The sequence below is a fragment of the Pelobates fuscus genome, chromosome 5 (genome assembly GCF_036172605.1).
Source record: "Pelobates fuscus isolate aPelFus1 chromosome 5, aPelFus1.pri, whole genome shotgun sequence".
Taxonomy (NCBI): Eukaryota; Metazoa; Chordata; class Amphibia; order Anura; family Pelobatidae; genus Pelobates; species Pelobates fuscus.
The window spans coordinates 143,003,039-143,030,020 of record NC_086321.1 but is presented as its reverse complement, the minus strand read 5'-3'; the positions used below and the strand labels follow the sequence as shown (position 1 = coordinate 143,030,020).

The window sequence follows — 26,982 nt, the reverse complement described above, 5'->3', positions numbered from 1 at the left end:
TTGAGTTCATTACTTAACAAAGGGCTAGATTACATTTGATTAGTAAGCTTCACCAATGCTCTGATTATATTTCCAACTTCATATAGACTTTAATGGATATAATAAATAGTTTTCTAGGACTATACTTTATTTGAATAATTGGTAAAAAAAAAAAAAAAAAGAAAATATTAAAAACAAAATCTGTTAAATCTGATTCTATTACATAGAACTGAATAATGAATGTATATTGATATTAAATTAATATCAACAATATATTATTCTTCAGGCCTATATAACAAACAGATTTTTATTTATATTGTTTTTTTTAAAGTTATTTTCTGTCCAATTTTGCTGTGTTACTTTCAATAAAAGTGTGGATATTTTTTTTTTATTGGCTTGTAGTTTTTCATATTAGATTAATTAAATTCATTAAAAAGCCTAATATTAATAAAATTATTGAAAAACTATTTTAAAATCATTTGGGGAAAAAAAGTCATTTTCGGTTTCTGGCCAAGAACATCCTGAATTATCGGTTTCGGCCCAGAATTTTCATTTCGATGCATCCCTAGACTAAACTTTTTGAGATTTGGTTGGCTAAAACAAAAACAATTCAGATGACTAAAATACGACTAATACTAAAATGGCATTTTAGTCAAAAGACTATGATTAAAACTAAATTGAAATTTGCTGCCAAAATTAACACTGGTATACATGGTTGTTCAGCAACACTAACACAAATCTAAATTGTGATAACTTGCAGAATGTTAATTATTCACGTATTGTTTTTAGAAGTACTGGGGGCAATACGTTTTAAAGAATAGAAGGAATATAGATTCATAAAACATGTAGAAGGAATGGATATAAACATGGCAAGTACAAATACAGACTGCAAATAATAGCAAGCTCAGATATCCCCCCCCTTCCTCCCTCTCCCTGACTGCCAGGATTGAGCAGTGAAGTTTGACGTAAAAGGTGCTGTAGGATGTTGGACTGTGCAATTTAAAGTGGTGCAGAGTGGAGCTTTGCTGGTAAAAAAGGAAAACATGTTTTTTTGCAAAGTGAAAATGTTTAAAACAAACATTAACAAGGGTGTACATGTTTGAAGGGAAGGGGATAAATGTACAAAATATATTAAAATGACAATCTGGTGTTGTTTCTTACATCTGCGATCAGTATGAATATCAGTTAAGTACATAGATAGCAGTGCCACTTTGTTTTATGTTTCCTCCCCCCCCCCCCCCCCCGCTGTTGTAGGACCCAAAATCCCATAAATCTATGCTAGCCTTCATAAAATGAGCACAGTTGCAGTCTGAAGCCCAAAAACTATGGTGGAGGTATGCAATAATAGACGGTGAATGTACTGAACAGAAAAAGTATGTTTCTGAAAATGAGCAAGTAAATGTGGCTTAAAGTGTTGCCTTTTTTATGACTCTCCCATATCACATACTCTATGAGAATTCAAACTTCAAAATAGGAATCCACATTGTGCCACTAGATGAATGATAATGCAAGATCGCAACTTGTCAATTAAAAACTGTAACCTATTTAGGCAAAAATCACATCATCCTGGTATCTAAAGAATGGATTCCTGCTTGTTTTCATCAGTAACTATTTAGAGACTATTTCCACATGAATCATTTAAAAACACAACACACTGGAGGCCAGGGAATGCTTTCCTAATCTTAAGGTGTATTGGCTTACTGGAAAGCAAAATGTGTGCCAGACTTTTAAAGACTGAGCAGAATGATGCAGGCAATATAACAAAAAGACACTAAAAGCCCATTAGTGGTTTTGGTGCAAGTAGGTTTTTGGGCAAAGTCTAGTTTTCAAGCGCTTTAACAAAAACATGTGACTCCTTGACACCGTAAGCCCACTGCCCCTGCTTGAGAAACAATCACTATCTCAACCATGAATCATGTAGTGACATCAAACAATGAGAGACTCTGAGCAGCACTACTGAATAGGAGAAATCACCACTAACGTTAATGGTGACAGTAAACTGTAGTGGTTATGGTGCTTGGACTGTGCCTTTACATGCTAAAACATAAACCTGCAACACTTTTAGAAGAAAGAAAAGGTTTTTTTTTTCAACAAAACATATTTTGAGAAAAAAGTTTCTCTTAATGGCCAGATAATGCCAAGTGATGGATTAATAGACACAGATCTTACATTTAGTTATGTTGTCTATATCGGCCTCTTCTGTCATAAAGTTCAGCAGCCCGTCCATTAGCAGCAAGGCTCGATGGTACCTATGTACACAGTCCTCTCGATGGTGAAACATTTCATCCAGGGCTGCTGATTGTACCTAAGGGAACATGGGCAGTTTATTCAATCTTTGTCTTTGTCAAATATGAAAGCATTAACATGAGGATGTTTTCCAAGACATTTTATTGTTTTAATATAACGCAGAAGAATATGCTGTTATACTAGAGCAGATTCTGCTCTAGAAAATGTAAGTACATTTTCACTTTTTACTTATTACATATATCAGTACTTACTGCACCATTGGAGTTCCTGTTTTTGTTTTATGTCTCCTGCATATATCACCAACAATTGGAAGACTAGCAACACCATTACCACCATACATCCTTAGACGGGGATTATACCGTCCACGCGTTATACAGCAGAGCTCTAATAGCTCTAGCGTATGTGAGTGGTTTTCCTACAGTTACTTTCCATTTGATCTCTCAATTGTATTATACTGTATTGCACTATCATCTGTTTTTTTCTTTTTTTCTTTTTTTGAGGTTCACTGCGCTTCCTCCAAGGTTTATGTATGTATAATATTTAGGCGCAGTATACGCTATATCTTGTTTTTGTCTATCTCACCACACAAGGTTTTTGGGAATCCTTGCATTGTATACCACAGCCTGTTCTACTATATAGTGAGCGCCTATACCTCCAGTTTATGTTTTTCAAATATCTAGGCTTGAGCACAAGCCCAGTTGCAAACCTTTGTTCATAAACAATGTCATTCAAAAATAAAGAATTAAAAAAAACAAAAAACTGCAGAAATAGAAATTCTGCAGCAATATTGGCCTACATTTTGCAAACTTGTAAACTAACCACAATCAAGAAGGAGACAGCACTTGATCACTCATATTAGCTCAAATCGGTGCACTCACCAACAGGGATGGCAAATACATCAGAAAATTCCATATCATACAAAGTCCGGGCACACAATCGATAGCATCATGCAGCCATTATTGAATCCTGAGACAGACAAGGTTCTGGCTTCACATTGAAGCCTTTTTCAGGGCTTTGTCAAGACTTGGCAAGGCTTCCTCGTGAAGCCGAAATGTTGTCCGTTTCACAATTCAATAAATTCAGCATGATGCGATTGGCTGTGTGCCTGGGCTTTTAATTGATATTGCTGTAAACTAACCATGTCATTGGTAGTTAAAAAGTCACTATAATTAGATACTATCGCTTTAGTTTATGAAACTTTGGCAATAATGGAAGTATCCAGAGGAACTAATTCTGAGTGAGAGAGTGGAACTCTAATGTGAATGGTGGAACACTAGTATGGTTTTTTACTAAAGTGAGAATTCAAAGTGAATTTCAAATTTAAGGCCAGAGTAGTCAAACTGACAGCATAGAAATGGTTTCCAGTTCAGCTATTTTGACCTTATATTTGAAATTCAATTTCAATTCTCACTTAAGTGTAGTGGTAGGCAACCAGATGTTGTGGACTACAACTCCCCCCATTCCTAAGCATAGTTATCGCTAAAAAAGTATTATGGGAGATGTAGTCCACAACATCTGGAATGCCGAAGGCTGCCTACCCCCGCTTTAGTCAATACTCCTGTAGATGTAATCTCCTGAGATAACATGTAGCCCACTCCCCTTTTTTCTACGGATAGATAGCTAAAATAAGGATGTCCTGATATTATAGAAGTAATTTTCTAAGGAGATGTTTAAGCATAGGGATAGTAACAATAATCCAAGTTATTGTTGTGCTCTCAGTATATTCTCTGCTTCTCACCATCTGGATGGCGTAACTAAAGATGAGTTTCTCAGCTGTGATGCTGTTGATCCTATCCATCAACTTTTGCTTGTCTGTGAAGAATCTCTGCAGCCGTACATTCAGGCAATGACACGAAGAAATGCTGGATTTGTACAGTTCGTTTAGCTTCTTCACCACTGCAAACAAGAATAATACAATTTCAGCACCAGCATTATATATCTCTAGCGTGGAGTGATAGAAGTAACAGAAAATAAAACATTGAGAGCTATTGTTTTCTGATATACACGTGTTTTCTCTGCAATCAAACACAAGAGTACAAAAGAAAAAAAATTAAAAGAACAACAATTTCACCCATAAATTTTGCTGGTTCAATTCACTGCAAATGGCTACATTACAATGTATTTGTAAATGTTTATTACTTTTAACTAAAAGTATAAGTTGCATTCTGCAATTTCTACAGCACAGCTACATGTTTACATTAATGGGAGCTGTGTGGATGCATTCACATCCCTAGCCATGGTCAAACATGGAGCAAACTCTAAGCAAGCATGTCTTAATCCAGTTATATACCGTATCAAAAGTGAGGGGAAATGTCTGTGCGTCTTATGGAGCGAATATGAAGCTTTACTTACCTGTCTTGCAGCGTTGGCCGGCAGCACAGGGCGCACCGCGGTAGTGGAACTTGAATTTCATGTTCCGGTTTCCGGCGGGACTGAAAGGAAGTGTGCACAAGCTGAGTGCGCACTTCCTTTCAGTCCCGCCGGAAACTGGAACATGAAATTCAAGTTCCACTACCGCGGTGCGCCCTGTGCTGCCGGCCAACGCTGCAAGACAGGTAAGTAATTATGGGACAAGGGGAGGGGGACAGTATGGGGGAGAAGTCTATGGGGAGGGGGATGAAGTCTATGGGGAGGGGGGGGATGAATGAAGTCTATGGGGAGGGGGGGGATGAAGTCTATGGGGAGGGGGGGGGATGAAGTCTATGGGGAGGGGGGGGATGAAGTCTATGGGGAGGGGGGGGATGAAGTCTATGGGGAGGGGGGGATGAAGTCTATGGGGAGGGGGGGATGAAGTCTATGGGGAGGGGGGGATGAAGTCTATGGGGAGGGGGGGATGAAGTCTATGGGGAGGGGGGGGGGAGATGAAGTCTATGGGGAGGGGGGGGGGGGAGATGAAGTCTATGGGGAGGGGGGGGGAGATGAAGTCTATGGGGAGGGGGGGGGAGATGAAGTCTATGGGGAGGGGGGGAGATGAAGTCTATGGGGAGGGGGGGAGATGAAGTCTATGGGGAGGGGGGGAGATGAAGTCTATGGGGAGGGGGGGGAGATGAAGTCTATGGGGAGGGGGGGGAGATGAAGTCTATGGGGAGGGGGGGGAGATGAAGTCTATGGGGAGGGGGGGAGATGAAGTCTATGGGGAGGGGGGGAGATGAAGTCTATGGGGAGGGGGGGAGATGAAGTCTATGGGGAGGGGGGGGAGATGAAGACTATGGGGAGGGGGGGAGATGAAGACTATGGGGAGGGGGGGAGATGAAGACTATGGGGAGGGGGGAGATGAAGACTATGGGGAGGGGGGAGATGAAGTCTATGGGTATGGGGAGGGGGTGGATGAAGTCTATGGGGAGGGGGGGGGAGATGAAGTCTATGGGGAGGGGGGGGAGATGAAGTCTATGGGGAGGGGGTGGATGAAGTCTATGGGGAGGGGGTGAGTGAAGACAATGGGAGAGAGGAGAAGACTATGGGAGGGGGGACACTATGGGACAGGGGAGAAAAAAAATATTCTGTACAAACTGTCCCATAGTAAGAAACACTATGGGACAGTTTGTTCAGAATATTTTTTTTCTGGGTTTCTTCCTCTAAAAACTAGGTGCGTCTTATGGTGAGGTGCGTCTTATGGAGCGAAAAATACGGTAACTGAAAGCAGCGGTTCTCATTTTTGGATCAAGACAGTTTTAGGTCCCAACGCCATTTCAGTTGGATAAGGCACACCATAGGCTACACACAACTACTCACAATAAATGGCACAGAGGAAACCATATGACATTAATCAAAATGTTTCACAGGATCGATTTTTTTATACATTATATATTACAACTGATGCATGTGTGAATTAAATACATTTGAAAATCAGAAATGGGCACAGACCTACACTAAGTATCTGATTTAGGTTCACACGTAATACTGTTGCCAGCAATACTCACTTAAAGCTGGCCTGGTCAAACACTGTTTTTTTGAATCACAGGCCAACATTACTACAACCTCCATGACCACGTCTGGATTTAGAAATGATCAAGAAGCAAGCAATATAAATCTGTGTATTTATGCTAGGGTGTAATTACAATCCCTGCATGCATAGTTAGCCAAGAGCTCTGTTCCGGACTGACTAATTACGTCCATCATCAGCAAGGACTGCTGGCGATGGACGTAATCAGATTCAACACTCAACTGATCATTTCTCCCACCCATCCTAAAGACATATATCCTCGCCCTCCCCGTAATATCTTATATGTCAATACACTGTTCTGTTCCCTTCCCTTCCCTTGGTCACCCTCTGGCCAGCCCACAATACTTCCTACTTTAGATGAGCTATGGGGTTTGGATAGTGTGCAGGTAACTTTTTTTCTTTGGTTTCTTCTTTTTTTTTTTTTTATTCTTTATTTTTGCACTGATAGACATGCAATAGAGTGACAAGACAAGCTTAGGTAAAGGCCGTGACAAATTCGCGTTATCATGTGAGTTACAGAAAGACAAACTGTGTCGTTAGTACAGTAGTAATCATACATACAATGAGCGACAATTGTTTGCAATGTCATCAGGGTTTTTCTGGGTTTTCTAATCTACATGAACTATTTACAGTGGCAGTGATTCGAGGAGCTGGCTGCGTTAACTAGTTACATTTAACAACCGTAGGCTTGAAGACAGGTGTTTACACAGTTACCTGTGATTACGGTACATTCCTTCGTTACATAACGATTACACCAGCCATTGTATGGAGCTTTTACTAGCTTATGACAGTTAGCTGTATCCATTTGTATATATTGGCTGGATTCCTGCTAGTCCCCTCCTCCTGCCGGGGTGCAAGTCTAGAGTACTTGCGAGAAGAAAGGACAGTAAGAAGGACAGAATATCGGAGAAAGTAGAAATTAAGAAGAGGTATGTGGTCTCTTGGTTTGCTAGGTCCAGGATCGTATCAATCTTCCTGTGAGTCTTGGTGGCCAGAGTCCCCTGCGTGTCGGATTGTGCCCAAAGGTCCCACACCCTATTGAGAGTTTTTTTTTTATATATATATAAAAACTCTTTATTTTTGTTGACAGCTAAGGCCTACAGATCTCGAGCGTAATTTGCGACAGTTGGCACATATATATACTTGCGGTGGCTGCCTGTCGTAGGGCCACCGCCTTTCCCCCTGTACCATGTGTTTTAGCCTTATCCAATCTCTCAGACCTATGTAGCTGCATAGTGTCAGTTTTTAGCTAGGCAGGTAGAGATAGGAAGATAACAGTGTTGCATAAAGAGATAGAAAAGATGGTTCTTTGGTTTCTAATTGTATGTATTGTGGCTGATGTGTACTATAGTCATTATTACCGCCCAGGAGTAGTGGGAGTCTGAGGGCAGAGCTTAATTTTGTATGCTTGTATTTGCTTTTGTATTTCACAGCCATACAGTAAAAATGCTTCCACCCACCCCACATATTCCCTGTTAAGGGTTAATAAGTGTGTAGATGTCTAGATAAATAACCCTTTCTGTCTCATTAGAGATTTTCCCTTTAAGCTGAAATCAGCCAGATGAATTACTGTATTAGTGTAGGACGGCCTTGACGTGGCAAATAAGTTGAATGGCCATAGGAGTGATACTAAAAAACCTCCAGTTGTTTAAATATGCGTAGGGATTTGGGATAGTGCGCAACCCCCTCTCTCTCCCCCTCCAAAACCCTCCCCTCACTGGCCCAGAGCAAATGCATGCGCTCCGAACCAGCGAAATGATCCAATCATAACTTTCTCTATGAGAAGCCTTTGACTGGACCATGCAAGGCCCCAGGAGGAGACATGGAAGAACAGCGGCAGGTAAGTAAAACTTTAATACAAGTTTTACTACAAATTGAGAGGGGACCTTATCCATGGTGCTCAATAGGGTATATTACAACTGAAAAGTGCCCAAAGAGCTTAATCAAAGTCATATATAATTAGGACCAAAAAGGATATTTCATTTTTAGTTCCATTTGCTTGTCTGCTGTCATGAAAACAACTTACTAACCATTTTACTGTTGAAATGGCTGATTTAGCGAATGCTCACAAAGTACTAATCCATTAACGTATTTGCAGTTTCACACCTACCAATGGACCAAATATTTAGTTTATATTCTTATTGTAGTTGATTAATCTTACATGATGAAATGAATTATTACAAATTCTACATTGCAAACCCTACACGCGGTATTTAAAACTCTATTCTGTCCCCTATTGCTTTGTGTAAGCAAATAAAAGAATTGCCATTGACAGCTTGGCTACGTCATTCTCCTACCTTGTTTAACAGTGGAGCTGAGGCACAGTTTGCCAGTGCTGATATGTTCCATCGCAGACTGTATTCCGTTGGAAAGGAGCTCGGTTGTTCTGAGATATAAAACCAGCTGTTCTGCATAACTGGAAGGAAAAAAGAAATATTTTGCATGAAGATGCACACATAGCAACTGTAATCTAGCAAAAGCTGCCCAGCAGTCAATTCACTGCCAAAGGTAAAAGTTTGCTCATAAAGGGACACGCTGTCACCTCATGAAAGCTTGGGAAAAATATACTCTAAACTGGATGATTGGCGCCCATTATTGCAGCATTAAGTTAAAGGAAACATTTCAATCACACATAGCAAACCAGATGTTTCTGAAATGAATGTCCATTGGTGCTAAGCCAGTTTTGAGCATTGTGGGATGTGAAGCTCAGTGACATCTGAGGTGACATGCTTGGCCATTGGTGATATTATTATTATTATTATTATTATTGCCATTTATATAGCGCCAACAGATTCCGTAGCGCTTTACAATATTATGAGAGGGGGATTTAACTATAAATAGGACAATTACAAATAAACTTACAGGAACAATAGGTTGAAGAAGACCCTGCTCAAACGAGCTTACATTCTATAGGAGGTGGGTGTAAAACACATTAGGACAGGAATTTACAATCAAATAAGGTGGGCTGCCCTTTAGGAGAGGGCAAGAGACAGGTATGTGAGGTAAGGGTTAGTCTTGGAGGCCATAAGCTTTCCTAAAGAGATGGGTTTTAAGGCACTTCTTAAAAGATGCAAGACTAGGGGAGAGTCTGATGGCGGTAGGCAGGCTATTCCATAGGAAGGGAGCCGCCCGTGAGAAGTCCTGCAAGCGCGAGTTGGCCGTACGAGTGCGGACAACGGACAGGAGGTGGTCATGGGCAGAACGGAGAGACCGAGAAGGGACATACCTATGGATCTGTGAGGAGATATAAGAGGGGCTAGAGTTGTTCAGTGCTTTATAGGTGTGAGTTAGTACCTTGAATTGACTCCTATAGCATACAGGAAGCCAATGTAAGGACTGGCAGAGGGGTGAGGTGTGAGAGAAACGACTAGAGAGGAAAATCAGTCTAGCAGCAGCGTTCATTACGGACTGTAGGGGTGCAGTACGGCTTTTGGGAAGACCAATCAGGAGAGGCTTACAATAATCCATGCGGGAAATTACTAGAGCATGGACAAGCTCCTTGGTAGTATCTGGTGCAAGAAAGGGGCGGATGCGGGCTATGTTTTTAAGATGGAATCTACAGGATTTGGCAACATGCTGGATGTGAGGCTCAAAGGTGAGACCAGAGTCAAGTATGACGCCAAGACAGCGCGCTTGCAAGGATGGACTGATGTTGGTACCACAAACTTGGAGGGAGAGCGAAAGAGGAGGATCAGTATTAGGAGGAGGAAAGACAAGGAGCTCAGTTTTTGAGAGATTGAGTTTCAGAAAGCGGGATGACATCCAGTCAGAGATGGAAGAAAGGCAAGCAGTGACACATTGCAGGACGGCAGGGGAGAGGTCCGGGGAGGAGAGATATAGCTGGGTGTCATCAGCGTACAGGTGGTAGTGAAATCCAAAAGAGGTAATAAGTTTGCCAAGAGAGGCAGTATAAAGAGAAAATAGAAGGGGACCAAGGACGGAGCCTTGGGGAACTCCAACCGAGACAGGGCAAGGGGAGGAGGTATCATTAGAAAAGGAGACACTGAATGAGCGTTGGGAGAGATAAGAGGAAAACCATGAGAGGACAGAGTCACAGAGACCAAGCGATTGAAGAGTTTGAAGAAGGAGAGCATGATCAACGGTGTCAAAGGCCGCTGAGAGGTCAAGAAGAATTAGTATGGAGTAGTGGCCTTTGGATTTAGCTGTGATTAGGTCGTTAGTAACTTTGATAAGGGCAGTTATATTTGCTCAAAGTAGTTTAAATGGCATAACAGTGCTAAAGGTGGTTATAATGGTGAATGTCATATGACATGTATCTGTCTCGCAAGCAGAATACAGTTATTATACATTATACCTTTACCACAACATGGATACCATCTTATTTTTTGAAATGCTCAATTCATGTCCACTCATTTAAATCCAAAGAAATGACTTGCAAAAGTTGAAATGCTATTCCCAATGATGCGGTTTTTCCCAAACCTTCATTGCTCGTACAATCTTTGACATGAAAATGAGGAGCCCATGTAGCAAATTGCATTTCTATGCAGTGCAGTATCACAGTGAACTGATAGCCTTATCAATTCATCAGGACTACCATGCTAAAGGTTTTCAGGCACGGTTTGTTCACATCAATATGTACTAAATCTTCATTGTTTACTGGAAAGTGTCAGCAAGTACAGAGCTTGGTTAATTTTAACTTATTTATTTATTTTATGGAGGCGTAAAGAAGAATACATTTGAGTAAGAGCAGGAATACATCAGAACAGTATGTCACAGTTAGCATTTAGCAAAATACGGTGCATGCAGATGAATATTGCCACATTTTTAGTATGTAAACAGTCTAGTAAGGTTCTCCAAAGTAAATGCTGGATGAAAAGGAATTATAAATGCTATGACTAAATTGTCTCATGGGAGAAAGTATAAAGTCATAGAGTAATATTTAGGCTTTCAGCTAGAGCAGCCAAGAACAAATGTAAGCAAAGTAGCTGCGGAGAGACGGATTGCAAGAATTACAAACGAGGATAACCACTGACTAGTAAGAGTTCACTTCAGCAAGCTTACTATATGAGCAGATTGGAAAACTAATCACAACTGGAGCTATCGCAAAGAGAGAAATCAAACATTCTATAACAAGCATTGCTATGTATTGGATCTGAGGCCTACACAGCCGATGCCTGCGGAGGGAAAGTTGCTGCCACTAAGATACGTTAATCCAGCGCACCTTAGGAGACTGCTCGATTGTGAGATTTTTAGCTAAAAAAGGCAGATCCACCTGGGAGGGCAAAGGTGGTGGTGGTGGAGGGACATGGAACAGAGACAAACTAGTACACAACCAGGGCAGAGGGCCGCCTCCCCTGCTTTAACTACATCCACAGGCCGCAATGAATACAAATATGGATGTTGCCCTCCTGGTCCAGTAAGCTTCACACCAAATATTCAGCAGAGTGTTTCTCTGGATCAATAATAGGGGTTTCAAAGCTAATATATAGTGTGTTTTTTTCATTTGATTGGCTTAGTTATATGCTTTTTCTGAGGAGTGACTGCCTCAGTCAACTGTCAGGCCCACCGCACCAGCTGGGTTCATTTTTACTTAATTCGTATTGTATATGACTAACTGCCCTAAGAAGGTTTTGAGAGTCCACTAATCCACAGGGCTTTTTATGACATGGATCATTCCCTAAACTGGAGATATAGCAGGTTTTGGGAGGTAAATACTCTAAGATCATGTCTCATACATCTGCTTTATAGAACGTGGAAATATTCATAAACTGGAAAAGATAATTTGCTTCATGTTTGTACAGGGGAAAAAAAAAAGAAAAAAAAATTGTCACAGTTCTATTCTGTATTACAAGTAAAAATGTATCCATCCATTTAATAGAGAAAATTTACCTCCACTCCCGGCTCAGTAGACTAATTTGATCTGCTACCACACTCTCTTGCATCTGATAGTCTGATGTCACTGAAGCGCTAGCATCCATCGCGCTTCCTTTGAGAACTGCAATCTCCATAATAGAATGGGCAAAAGCCACAGTGAATCTCAGGTTCCGCAGCATGTCTGTGTGCTCTTGCTGCAAGGAAAGAATAGAAAGTTATATGTAAAATATTCCAGTTTACATGGTGCCATAATAAAAAATAGAAAAAGGAACATGACTGAAATGGTTATTTAATTCACATTTTCTCTTGCATTCCAAAAAAATTGTAGAACTATAAAGGGCTCAAACTTTCCATTAGATCTAGCCTTTGTCTAGTGGAAATTGGGTCCCAGCAAGGGCATTTTAGATTAGCTGTACAATACGCTGAGCTAGCTCTGTGCAGCTTCCACTAAACAGGAGAGATGAATGCCCTTGCAAAAATAAGATCGAGAGGCAACCTCATTAAAATAGAAAAATAAAAAGAGAATTTTTGAAGGGGCAGTGACACTTGTACAAAGCTAAAATGAACATGTCACTCGTCCTATTTCTTCACATGTTAGTAGCTAGGCGAAGGAAGGTGACCTGTGATCAAATAATTTATACATATAAAGAGGCACACCAATATCCTCCTTTATTAGTACCCATATTATAAAAAAAAAAGGCAAATTACAAGAACCAATCATACCGCTGATACCAGTGCCTGAAATCCTACCTACAACATTTCCGATCAACTGATGCCTCAAGGCAAGGAAGAGATCAAGTACACATTTGTGTTAACACCTATTGAACCTTTACTCATCCCCACTTCCATGCATACACTCTGACCTTTCTTTCATAAAATACATTCCCTTAAACATACTCCAATGCATTAACACATTTATGTCCCCTACAAATACATATACACCTATGAAACCCTCAATGTAAATATACCTCTGTAGTTACACAACCACACAATAGTGTATTCGTATCCACAGATTTGTGGTGCTTAGTAACGTTTAGGACTGGCTAGTAGGTTAAGACATTTACACACATCTGTATTGTAAAGCATCCCAAGAGGTCAATCTAAACCCTTTGTTTACCCATGAGTTAATATATGTAGAGGCACTTTCTTAAAAACTCTTTAATAAAACAATACATTAGTACGGAGCCACTTCTGCAAGTCACAACATTAGGGTTTTAATGAAACAAGAATATCAAATAAGCAACAACCCATGACAATGGAGTCAAGTAGAATCAACTAGGACTCTTTGGCAGAAGCACACAACATTTTGAGGTAGGGCATTTCGTTCCAGCAGGCAAAATGCATCAGACAAGTGGCCTGCACTCCTAGTCACTTGGTATGTACAAATAAATGAATTGTGATTTTTGGGTTGAGGTATTCATTTTCGGCAATCACGCCAAAGGGGCCAGAAAACAGTTCCCTACTTGCTAACGTGTAGGAGGAGAGCGTGCGCTACCTCCTGGACATACTGCCAAAACAGCAACTTTCAGTTTGGGTACAATGGTGGAACTATGCTAAACCAAATTTATGTTTTCTAGTATAAAATAATTCCGTTTTATATTGAGGATACTGCTACGGTGGTTCTTCTAATAGTGCTCTCTATGCTTAAAAAGAACATGGATCCAGTATAACCTAAGCTTTATTTTGCGGGTTTTGAATAATTATTTTCTGTTGTTACATTTGCGATGGAAGCGTCCTGCATACTGACAACATGAAGGGCACTGATAAGTACCTTCAGAAATCAAAGCTTAGTCCTGCCATGCTTACTACATTTTTTTAATCAATAAATACATGATACAAATAAAGTTAGGTATGAGCGCCGATTGAAGAGGAATAAAAAGGCTAATATAAATACTAAAAGGCAACAGCCTTCAGTAGGTTAACCTTAAAAAAAACCCAGAGAAATATAAACTTTTGAGGTTGCGCAATAAGCGAGAAAAGAAGAAAACACATTATAGAATTAATTGTGATTCTTCTATTTTAATCATTTACACTACCCCCCTTTCTTTTTGTCCTCTTCATTTCTCTTCTATTGCACAACCTCAAATGTTTATACTACTCAACAAATAACTAGAATAGTTACAGGCTTTTGCATCAGAATAAACAACAACCTCGTGGATGTCCTTGCATTTTTAAAATAGAAACTGAGCAACACAGCTCAATCAATGGCTAAAAATATATAAACAGACAGATATATTTAATGGCCAACAAATAGATAATAAAGAGTGACAGAGAAAAGACTTTGAGGGTAAGATGAGTCCTGGTGAAATACAAAGGTCAACTATGGGTGTCAAAATTCAGAGTGTTTGTAAAACAACAGCGTCTCTGCACTTAATTTGTGTAATGAAGCCTTGCCTACTTTTTCATGAACATTTAAATATAATTATGTACTATGAGGGCTTTAAGTTGTAAGTCCTTCTACACTACTAACTGGGATTTAAAGGAGCACACCACACTGAATATATAAACAAATAAATCACTATTTAGTAGATATAACGCCAATGAATATATGCACGTGTTTATTTATCTGTGCCTTCAGTTCACACACATCTGGTCTGAGATGTGTGTAGACGCTGAAGACCCTGGTCTGCGAAAGCGCAATAGGGGAAAAGGAAGGCATTCTAAGGCATTCTCAAGGAGAGTGTACCTACCACTTCTGCTGGCTCAGGGGAACCAACGGAAGCAGGAAGCAAACCTCACTGGCTGTCTCATTGACAGCCAGGGAGGCGTTTCATAATTTAATTATAAAAGTGCTGATCATTACTTCATTAAAATTGCATACTCCTCACAGATAAAGTGTAACTAGTCCCTTGCACTTCTGAAAGCAGAAATGGTCACGGTGATTGCAGTAACCCTTTAAAGGCTGATGTCTAAACAGAATTTTAACATTTTATTATATTAATACTAAAACAATTAGCAGTGTGGAGTATGGATCTACATTCTGATGTTCACAAAGCCCTTGATAACTGGAGTTTGGTAAAAGACTTGCGGTTAATACTTGGCAATGTATCCACTCCCCCCCCCACCCCCACCCCCCCACCATTTGAATGTTTTCTTTCTAGTTATGAGTGATGCCCCCCCTCTCCCCCCATTTGAATGTTTTATTTCAGGGTTAAAGGACCACTATAGTGCCAGGAAAACATACTCGTTTTCCTGGCACTATAGTGCCCTGAGGGTGCCCCCACCCTCTGGAGAGAGGAAGGGGTTAAAATCTTACCTTTCTCCAGCGCTGGGCGGGGAGCTTTCCTCCTCCTCCTCTCCTCCTTCCTTGCGACGTCATCGGCTGAATGCGCATGCGCGGCAGGAGCCGCGCGCACATTCAGCCAGTCTCATAGGAAAGCATTTACAATGCTTTTCTATGGACGCTGGCGTCTTCTCACTGTGATTTTCACAGTGAGAAGCACGCAAGAGCCTCTAGCGGCTGTCAATGAGACAGCCACTAGAGGCTGGATTAACCCTATTATAAACATAGCAGTTTCTCTGAAACTGCTATGTTTATTAAAAAAAAAGGGTTAACCCTAGCTGGACCAGGCACCCAGACCACTTCATTAAGCTGAAGTGATCTGGGTGCCTATAGTGGTCCTTTAATATTGAAAAAATAAAGAATTACTACATAATTATAGGTTAACTGAACCTTTATACTAATCTAGCTTTGGTACACTAAACATTGCACTCTGTTATGATGCCTCTACATTTTGCTCACCTCCATTAGAGTCTCTTCAGGCAGCTCGGGAACTTCAAACATAATGGCTCCATCAACATTGGTTCCTCCTAAATCTGGAAAGGTGCACCGTAGGCTGGATGGAGTTTCAAAAGCTTCGACACCAGTGCCAACCAGAAGATGTCTGCCAGTGAAGGACCCTGCAGAGCTTTGAGAACTGGAAGATCCTACTTGAGAAAGAAGAGACAGAGGATGTTTGCGACAATATTATAAGGGAAGAGGAAGGTTACACAACATAATGCTTAGACGAGGAGAAGGATATAAAAGAGATAAGAAAACAAAGCTATTAGGAGAGAAAAGTAAGGAAACTGCAAAAGAAGTGAGAGAATACAAATACAAAGAGAACACATGAGAAATGTGAAAAAGAGGTGTGGCTTGGGTATGTGGGAAGAATATGAGAACGTGGGCAACCTGTAAATCTCAGGATCTTGGGCACTATCGCCAACACGGTGGCGGCAGTACACGCCCCCAATGTCTTTTCCCCACCCCCTTTTACTTTCCCCTCAATTTATATTACACACTCTACATATCCCTCTATTTTTCACACAAACAACACCGCTACCCTACAACCTGTACAAATGGTCAAAGCGCATCCTCAAATACACATTAATGTGTAGTAACCAACACTTTCACTAGAAACTACTGCAAATACGAATAGATATGTGCCATACCTCGTCTGTACACTGAGCCCTGAAGACATTAGTGGAGGGGCACAGAGCTCCGTGTCTCATGCAGCAGTTTGAACAACCACTTTTGTGCTACATCACTGTGCTACATCACTTGCACTACATATATGCAGGGGCGTACCTAGAGCATGTGGTACCCGGGGCGGGTCCTGGGTTTGACACCCTACCTCCCCTTCCCCCTCTCCCCCCCCCCCCCCCCAAAAAAAAACACCTACTAAATTTTTTAAATGTGTTCTTTTTTTCCCCCATTTTTTAAAATGTATTGCACAAATTTGTAAACTTTTTAAAACCCTGTTACAGGCAGACAGTCACACACAGTTACAAGCAGACAGTCAAACACACACCGTCACATGCAGATAGTCACACACATAGTTACAGCCACACACAGTTACAGGCAGCATCACACAGTCACAGACAGACAATCACACACACACACACACACACACACAGTCACAGTCAGACAGGTACACACAGTCACAGGCAGTCACACACAGTTGCAGGCATGCAGTTACACACATACACACACACACACAGACAGTTACACACACACAGTTACAGGCAGACAGTTTTACACACACACACAAAGACAGTTACAGGCAGACAGTTACACACACACACACAGTTACAGGCAGTTACACACACACACACACACACACAGACAGTTACAGGCAGACAGTTACACACACACACTCTCTTCACTTACAGACAGTGGGCTGGAGGAGTGGATTCACTGAAGTCCTTCCCTGGAGCCAGTTCGGTGGAGGAGCAGGAATTTCGTCTTGCTGCACCTCCATGTGCAGCAGTAACAGCAGCGGGTAAGGACCATGTTAAGCCCCGCCCCTGCTCACGGATAGGCCCCGCCCCAAATATCCATAGCTCCGCCCCCTTCTTCATTCCGATCGGCCAGTTCTGGTCTCTGCGTGTGAGCTGTGCGATACCCCTGCTGCCACGGGGCAGCTCACACATCCCCATTAGCCCTCAGACCAGGGTAATGGCACCCCCCTACCAGGTGGCACCCGGGGCGAACCGCCCCCTCCGCCCCCTCTTAGTCCGCCACTGCATATATGTCTATGTAATCAAAATGTGGAAATAAAGAAATAATAAAAACCTGAAAACATCCGTGTCCTTGTAGTTTGAGGTGGAGTAGTACCATCTGGAGGAGAACCGACTGTGAAGGTAACTGGAGCTGGACTGAGTGAACCACCAACATTGCCTCCATAACTAATTAAGGGAGCTAGAAATAACACACAGAGAATAAAGAACAGGTTTTGTTTTTTTTAGAGCAGCATGTCATCTACATACGAAAAGATCAGTATTTCTAGTTGTATTGAACCACCATCAACAAGTCCCATAGACAGTATTGTTTTAACAACACGTGAATTTAACTACATTTTTTGGAAGTTATGATAAAAGACTTTGTTGCCCTAAAGAGAAATAGAACCTGCAACCCTAAAGTTTGAATGCGTACTCTATTTGGTGAAGTAACCAATTCAGCTATTACTGAACTGCAACTTCTAATTTATTTAAATTGGAAATGAAAGGCTGAGAGAATTGGGCCATTATCAGGTAGAGTTCCAGTTTTTGTCAAACCACTCCAATATGGTTTGACAAATCCAGGGAATGGCTCCCTTAATTCACAGCACCAAAACCACTACAATAAGCTAATATAGTGTCCCTAATACAGTGACACTTAAACCAATAAAGATCTAACTGTGATGTTTGTATTTACAGTATCAGTGCTGTCCTGATTTATTCATTTGTAAATATAATTCTGCAGTTTGGGAGAGATTTAGTGTTCATAACATCTTACCTGCAATCTCCATTGATTTCTCTGCATTGAGACTATCATTGCTGCCAACCTCAACCACCTGTGTTTGTGTCCCAAACGCGGCTTTAAGTAAGAGATCTGTGAGTCTGCCTGTACTGAGTGATCTGCAAAAAAATTGATTTGTGAAGACTCTGACCATAAGTTACCTCCAACATATCTCACAAATCAAGCAATTACCCCCTCAAAGCTCTAACAACGCAAACTTTTGCCTTGTCTAGTTTTCTGTCAAAGTATTTAGTGCAAGGGGGATATGGGCAAATGTCAACCCACAGTCTCTTGTTCTAGTACGGACACTGAAAACCTGTGTAATTATAGCCAAATGAGCAAAAATAAATACAATACAGTGACAAAGTCAGTGTCTTTGGATGTGCTCTCTGTGAGAGGACATTCTCAGGGCAGCAGTGAGTGCTAACATACATGCTTCTTTCTCACACATTCAGTAATCCCAGTGCCCAAGCAGGAGTAATCAGAAGATTTCTTTTGACGGTAGTGTACAGCTGAACATGCGTCAGTTTAATGTTTTACCTGCCAAAGGGCTCCTTCATTTCCTCCACAGGACACAGCCCCAGGCTAGGTTGCTGACAGGTGAAATGACCAATGTTCTTCAAGTCAGGGAGAGTCTTATTACGGGTTGGAGGAACCATTACTCCCTGGTGAGTGAGCAGTGTCAACAGGTTCTGGGAACTGGAACCCCTCGGAAACTCAAACGGTGTTATGCTCTGAGAAAGGAGTGAAACAAACAATAAGTATGAGCGCACAAGGAGTTCAAAGCTTACAGACGAACAACGTGAAGTTTCAATGAATCCTCATTTGCCTAATTGTCACATAAGGTCAAAAGTTATAGGGGGAACTATTTGTGCCAATGTTCTCTGTCAGTTAAGCAGATTACAGTAACCCTTAAATGGAAACTATCATTCCAAAAAAAAGCTTAGAATGATAACATGATCTGTTATATAGATGTGATCACTGTCCACCGCCATTTGCTCTGTAAAATTTAATATCAATTCTAAACTATTTTACTAACCTCGTTTGCAGTGCAGAGTCTAGTCCACTGCAGCCCTTAAAGGACCATTCTAGTGCCAGGAAAACATACTTGTTTTCCTGGCACTAGAGTGCCCTGAGGTTGCCCCCACCCTCAGGGACCCCCTCCCGCCCGGCTCTGGAAAGGGGTAAGGGGATAAAACTTACCTTTTTCCAGCGGTGGGCGGAGAGCTCTCCTCCTCCGATCCTCCTCTTGTCCTCCCCGTCGGCTGAATGCGCACGCGCGGCAAGAGCTGCGCGCGCATTCAGCCGGTCACATAGGAAAGCATTCCTAATGCTTTCCTATGGACGCTAGCGTGCTCTCACTGTGATTTTCACAGTGAGAATCACGCAAGCGCCTCTAGCGGCTGTCACTGAGACAGCCACTAGAGGAAATAGGGGAAGGCTTAACCCATTCACAAACATAGCAGTTTCTCTGAAACTGCTATGTTTATGAAAAAATGGGTTAACCCTAGAAGGACCTGGCACCCAGACCACTTCATTAAGCTGAAGTGGTCTGGGTGCCTAGAGTGGTCCTTTAAGCTCCCCTACAGTTGATGTCACATTCAAACTGATGTCATCTGCAATCTCCTCCAATGCAGTGCTTCTCATGGAGAAACACTGGGGACAAGAATGCATGCTCGACAAAATGCTGCACTTATCCAATTAAATGCTACCATCAGTAGCATTTGAATAAGAAAACCAATTTGTATGGTTTATGGAGGCAGAAGCTCTTCTAATGGCTATCAGGAAGACAGCCACCAGAGGTGTGGTTAACCAGTTAATGTAGACATTGCAGTTTATACAATACTGACATTTTTTCCATTAAAGGCTTAAAACTAGAGCACCACTGCACTCAGACTAATGCATTGTGATAAAGTGGACTGGGTGATTTTAGGTTGAACTTCTTTTAAATATGGAATCTCACACAGAAACTGTATACAGTGTACAACCCTTCACAAAAATTCAAAAGTGTGGCCATGCTGGACTTGTTGTGAGAAAATAGACAATGAAAACTGCCAAGTGAATTTTTGAAGCATAAGTAAATCCTTACATTCTATTACTAATTTTCAAAACCCTCTTTGTTCGTGAATGTTTTATGCTCCAATAGCGCTATTTCTAATACTAGACCTGTTATGAAACTTAACACTCAGCTTGTAGTACCTTTGTTGGTGAGCCCAGTATAGTCGGAAGTGGGCTCCTCTGCATAAATTCAGATAGCTTGGGGGAGGATCTGAGAGACCGGGGAGACTGCATGTGGGCCTGATGAGGCAGGCAAGGTACAGGGTGAAGATCCTGGGGCATTATCGGGTCGGAGTTCTGCTTCTTGATTTTCTGTCGAGACGGCTGAGCATCAGAAAGGTTGGGGGCACTGTGCAGCCGTGATCCCATCCCGCGGGAACATTGCACAGGCGCTGGAGTACCTGAGTGTATGTAAAAACAGTGGAATCTTTATTTGAAACTACTATGATTTTTTTATTTTTTTTTACACTTTGTTTTCTCCTGGTTAAAATCCAATAAAAAGTCACATAAAAGTGCATATACTGATATTAGAAGCAACAAAGGGACTTTTGTATTCATTTAGGTCTTTTCAAGTACAAATATAGCGGTTGTGAGGTACATGCCGATAGTTACGTCTAAATATACACCTACAACACAGAAATGGCTATCCTTAGTACTACACTTGTTTTGGAACTACATTTCCCATGATGCTTAGCCAGCTTGTGTTGGTTGAGCATCATAGGAAATGTAATTCCCAGAAATCATGGTGGCAAGGTTAGCCATCACTATTCTAATTGAATAGCTGTGGCATTACTAAGAAGAGACTAAATGTTTTATTAACACCCAGTCATTTGGCATCAGGAGTGGAAGTGGTGTCGCCGTTCACCTTATAAAACCTTTCCATATCCTTGCTATTACACTGAAAACATTCTTAGGAAGGTTGCAAAGGGTACTTTGTAAAGACTGAAGAAAATTCAATAAAGCAAATGATGCTTTTTATTCTATTTGAAGGATGATTGGGTCAGTGTTAGCAGAGTTACTAGGCATCTTTGGGAAATTACATGAATTGATCATATGTTGCAGAACTAAATATATTTGCTTATGTACATCAACTGAATGTATAAATAATATGCACAATTACAAGCTTACTGCATTAGAAATGTCAGTTGGTAATAAGAACCGTAAGGAATATTCTCATTTACCACATACATTCTATTAGGTACATGAGCACTGCATTTAATATTCTAATAGAAAATGGAAGTTAAATAATAGATGCAGTGGAGTTACATGCATAACAAATAATTCTAGGGTAAATTTCTAACAATGGAGTAATCGTGAGGAACATTACACTGGTTTCCATGCCGACTGTTCCACTTTTTGAACTCTTTCCCACAATAGTTCTTTATCCATAACCGTTACCCTAATGAGTCAAATGTGCACTGATCCCAATTGCAATAAATAGTATTTGAAATACCCACAAAATGACAGTAAATAAAATGCTATATACAAGATTCCATGTATTAGGCATACCATAAACAGGGCTCCTATTTCGATGTTCCGCCCCTGCTGGACTTGTGCTGATGTTTTGTCCCGGCTTCTCAGGGATGGTTCCAACTTTAAGCAAGAAGAGACAGCAACTGATTACTAATCACATTTAATGGAAAACACCATCCGTGTCTACAAAGGGTGAGATTATAGCCTAGAAGCTAAAAATATTCTGTAAAAGGATATCTTTCCAAGGAATGTGAACTAGCAGCAATGTATTTGAAAATGTATATGACATATGGTCCAGTGTTATGGTTCTCCCCTTTATATATGCAAATTGGGATAACTACATGTGTTTCTCAACAGGATTAACATATATGGAGCAGAGTTATGCAAGGTGAGGCAAAGGTCACATAATACTTAGATGTATTTACTAAATTAAGATAAATAAAAATAAAAATCTGAAATACAAAAAAAAAAAAGGTAACCAAAAATAAAATAAAATCAGTTAATACATAGATATGTTATCCAAACATTTCCAGTAGATATTCAGCTTTGATCACGGTCAAATGAATTTTGGCTCATATTGCACATTATAGTATCACAATTATAAAAGCATACAAAAAATGCAGAGAATAAAATGCTAAATACTCACTAATTGGTTTATGTAGTTGCTGGACTGCTTTACTCTACAGGTACTATCAAATGGGCTTACCTTGTCGAGAGGGAACATATGGCTTTGCTCCACCAAAAGAAAGCCTCCTTGTGGTGGGTGCAGAGTTGCTCTCTACAGGGAAGGGAGGAGATGCCCCCGTTTTCAAGAAACTGAGGGGGCTGGCACTATTGGACTTCCGGACTGCACCAGACCTAGAGAGAACCAAGTCACAGCAACACTTTGTCAAACGGAATGCTCTGAACAGATATTTACATAATTTTAGCAAATGCTACCTAAACAACTCTATATCATATTTATTTTGATTAGTACATGAATCTCATATGTACAACTAACATTTGCTCAATTTTCTTGATTTAACTAAACTGACATCCTATTATACACATCATTTTTGTACAGTGAGCTGGATAACAGCAGAGATAGAGTTGATGAGCATGCTGGGAATCGAAGTCCAAAGACTAGTGCTAGGTTGCTTCATGGATGTGAGCAGTGCCCAAGATGTGCATCAAGTACTATAATGCAAAGTAGGCATCTACTATATTTTACAGAACAAACTTTTCAAATCAGCGACACCGATCTGTAAATATGAGGGCACATGGGGAACATCCACAATTGTCTGCCTGCTGACACTCACCTGGGTGGTGTGTACTGGTTGGAAGACTGCAAGTGCTGCTCAATGCGCCGATAATTTTGGATCTGTGTGGGGACGGGAATTGGAACTGAATGGCCAGACCTACTGCTTGAAGCATGAGGTAGTCTGCAGAGTTAGAAAAAAAAAATTGGAAGTGATGGAAAGTGAAAATACTGGTTCACATGCTTGATAGAAAAGAAAATTTAAAATATACTTTTACATTATGAATTTAATGTGAGAGAGCAGATAAACAAAATCATTGTTTTGAGAATCTATGCATTAAACTGCTCTGCTCATCTGGGAAAGTCCAGATCAAAATAAACTGCTTACCGAGAAGGACTAGGGGAGTTGTTGTATGGAGGAGTTGGGGATGGACTTTGAGCACGAATGTCCAGTCCTGCTGATGTCAGCAAGGACCTATTTGAAGATGGGAAAAAGAACAAGAATCAAGACAAGGACATGAATGGAATTCAACAAACACATACATATGTGCATAGGCTCTTAGTACTTTTAAGAGAGCACAAAGGTGTGGTTTGGTGTGTAGTTTAAGAATTCAGCAATCAACAATTTATTCAGCACATCACAAGTGTATCATTTGCATGTCAAAGATGCAGTCCTCATAGGGACCTGCCCTGAAAAAGTCCCAGTGATGACTGAAATGTTGACAGGTATTCAATATATTTGTAAACTGCTGAACTCTTAACTACCAAGTCCAATGGTACCTGCCTGTTACTTCAATGCAAAATAATGAAGTGTTGCAGTACCTTTTAATAATTTTTTTTTTATTGGAAGAACAGACATTTGTAGCGACTAGGTTTAGGCTTGATAGAGAGAGGAACTCTTGAATGCCTGTCACCACAAAGTTCGGTTAGTCCAATAAAAAGGTATTAAAAGACGGTGCAATATTTTGCATCTACATTACTGGACTAAAACAGTGACAAAAATATCATGGCTGTTATTTCAACGGGTAGATCATTCAAACATCATATTTACACTATGACAACACATTATGAATTAATTCCAGAAATACACAGAGATTCACCGTATTTTATCTTACCCGCTGTACATTAATGTGTCCGGAACGGGTCTGCCTACAGCAGCCTCTGCAATTTCACCTGGAATATACATTAAAAAATTATAATAAGTGTGAGTTGAGTCATCCTTTCCAGGCACGTTAGTCACATTTGTGGTAATAAGATCCACTTTTTTCCAAGTTTAGTCAATGTATCCCCTATTTACACCCTCTCTGACTTTACCCATTTAGCTATTCAATATATGACTTTCAGACATAACCAGAATTCTGTGGTTATGTTCTTAGTGTTATCAATAACTACTGATCCATTTTAACTGATGTAATGTCTAAAGGATATGCACTTAATGTTGGCACCCTTAGAAAATGAGTTATTCTTATTGAATATTAAGCCCCAGCGAAACATTTGGGATCCTTCCAAATCTTTACATTTTGCTAAATAGCAGCTGTTAAATTCCTAGAAATTTTAACCTGGCAACTAACACGAGGGATTTTCAGTGGTAGTAAAAATAATAAGAAAAAAAAAGTCTGAATCTTTTTTGTATTAATTGCCTGGGAAGCAGACCAGACTTTAATTATTGTGTTTATAGTGAGCAGAGTAATTAGCTGGTAGCGCACAAGGAAACACTTCACAGAAACACAGGGTGAATAACAAAAGTATCACAATTTTGCCATTAGCCAATGGATTTTATTGTGCTGCATCTGGAAGGACGAGTGTTTTGTAAAACCCTTTCAGCTGAAACAGTAGGACACGGCTTTAAAAAAAAAAAAAAAAAATGTGAAATAGAATCCAGGTGGCTTTTAAACACACTGTATGAATGAAGGCTATTCTGTTGCAAAGTGTCCTCCATGTTATAGAATTGTAAAGCTTTAAAAAAACAATAAAAAAAAAAAAAAAAACTATTTTGAAGCCAAACAATATCTCAGTAGGATGAAATTAATCTTGAAGGGGTATGCAGACTACAAAAGGTTGATAACCATCTGAATTAGGGAAACTTACAAAAACACATTATTCATGCAAATATTTTAATTAATACAGATGTGAATTATGCACCAGTCATGTGCTGGCAACACTGCACTATGGGAAAAAGATCCTCCTATACTAATGTATCTAACTGTATTGTACTCTCTATTATAATAACTGAATATTGCTGCACTTACTGGTCTACCTCTCCTCGATTGTGACGATTAATTTAAACATATTCACTTGATTCAATTGCTTCACCTTGCTTCCATTTAAGAATTTAAAAGATAAACTAGATGTCTAGCTCAAGGTTTTCCCTTAATTTTGTTGTACCCATTGCCCCTTCTAAGCGGTGTCCTGCAAGCATTCCAGCACAGAAACAGCAAAGAAAATATTCTTTATAACAACCAGTCTCACCAAAAGAGATAAACTACACAAAATGTGCGGTTGATATATTTCTTAACCATGTTGGTGCTGGAACTACTCGTAAAAAAGTATACTCATTGGGAATGCCAATTCATTTGAAGCCAAACCAAAAATTATGCAAAAGCAGGGACAGGTTTCCTGAAATTGAAAGTTTAATGAGGGATCAGTATAAAATCTGAAAATTGGCTCCATGTAGAGACTACATGATGGAACAAACCTTGGGAACTTGGAAACTGCGCAGGAACCATGACAAAGTCATCTGGGTCAGAGGAGGAATTCTTGCCGCTGCTTCCTGCCGACTCCTTCGATTCTTGAAAAAATCCTGGTGAATCGGGCATTGGAGAGACCAGTGTTTTGCTCTGTAGTGGCTGTATTTCTGCCAGTGACTGCTAGGAAGCAGGGGGGGAAAGAAATGAAGGCATTGGGTTATATAAACCGCTAATCATTTCATATGTAGGCAATACACCACAAAACATTCAAGCAGCTGCACAGGCGCTTTGTGTACAATCTATAACTATAGCATTGTGCAAATCATTCAAGAGTCAGTAAAACATATTTGAAGTCCACTGGATCAGAGGAACAAATGCTTGGTTTCACTTTTAATGCATAAAGTAGAATTTTATGTACGAAAACCAGACAAATCTGCTCATTTACACATTGTTCCTGCTATCACCATTTCAATGAGTAGTCAGGCCTAGAAAGGAGAATCCGGCTATTCCTTATGTTTTAATTCATATTCTGTGAGTTCTGAACCTGTCCGCTTCATGGAGTAACTATATGATGTAGTATTTAATAGAAAGGGACAAAACTGGCCACTGGTGTTTTAATGAAATGTTATATACCCAATTTTATGGAACAGGAATTAAAATCGTGAAAAATAATTTTAGTGTCAAGGTGACCACTCCACCCCTTGAACTAGAAAAAAATCCTGCAAGGTAAAATAAATTGTATTAGGGGCACTAAAGCAACATAACCACTGTAGCTTCCTGTAGTGGCTTCTGTGTAGTGCTTCTGATTTCATTAAACTATTTCCAAGTTAGATAAGGTATAACAATTGATCATTGTTTCATTCACCATGGAAACAACTAGATTCCCTTATTAGCATGGACCATTTTCAATACAATTCTTTTTAGGGCTAAGAATTAATCTATATTAAATCAACTTAGATGAAAGCACATCCTTAAAACTCCACGTTTTGTTTTTCTTAATTAAAAGAAGTGTGCACACACATACAAATACACAATATATATGTGTGTGTGTTTTAAAACTTTGTAACGTCATACCTGTTGTTTAATCCATTTTTTAAGTTATTGTTTAACATTATTTTTTTGTCACAAATACGCATGGCAACGAATAATTGCAATAACTGGACTCATGTAACTATGGGTAGATGAAAGCATGGTTGAACTCTATGCAATAATCCTTAGCGTCAAAGCAGGTTAGATAGGTGCAATGTAGCAGTGTGTTCACTTA

General features: G+C 40.2%; 1 protein-coding gene across 3 annotated transcripts in view; it reads right to left on the bottom strand.

Annotated features, from left to right (window-relative positions):
• ULK1 (unc-51 like autophagy activating kinase 1) overlaps window positions 1-26,982 on the bottom strand; it is a 99,133-nt gene that overhangs the window by 5,480 nt on the left and 66,671 nt on the right. Inside the window, exons 13-27 of one of the 3 annotated variants that reach the window (XM_063454381.1) lie at window positions 25,727-25,898; window positions 24,147-24,204; window positions 23,420-23,506; window positions 23,093-23,215; window positions 22,501-22,652; window positions 21,831-21,914; window positions 20,463-20,722; window positions 18,804-18,997; window positions 18,261-18,382; window positions 17,559-17,684; window positions 15,747-15,934; window positions 12,020-12,198; window positions 8,467-8,585; window positions 3,965-4,122; window positions 2,149-2,284 (exon numbers count right to left, since the gene is read on the bottom strand). In XM_063454381.1, the coding sequence (XP_063310451.1) occupies window positions 2,149-2,284; window positions 3,965-4,122; window positions 8,467-8,585; window positions 12,020-12,198; window positions 15,747-15,934; window positions 17,559-17,684; window positions 18,261-18,382; window positions 18,804-18,997; window positions 20,463-20,722; window positions 21,831-21,914; window positions 22,501-22,652; window positions 23,093-23,215; window positions 23,420-23,506; window positions 24,147-24,204; window positions 25,727-25,898 (2,158 nt within the window). The remainder of the gene's footprint in view (window positions 1-2,148; window positions 2,285-3,964; window positions 4,123-8,466; window positions 8,586-12,019; window positions 12,199-15,746; window positions 15,935-17,558; window positions 17,685-18,260; window positions 18,383-18,803; window positions 18,998-20,462; window positions 20,723-21,830; window positions 21,915-22,500; window positions 22,653-23,092; window positions 23,216-23,419; window positions 23,507-24,146; window positions 24,205-25,726; window positions 25,899-26,982) is intronic. The other 2 variants (XM_063454383.1, XM_063454382.1) reach the window with 2 other exon arrangements.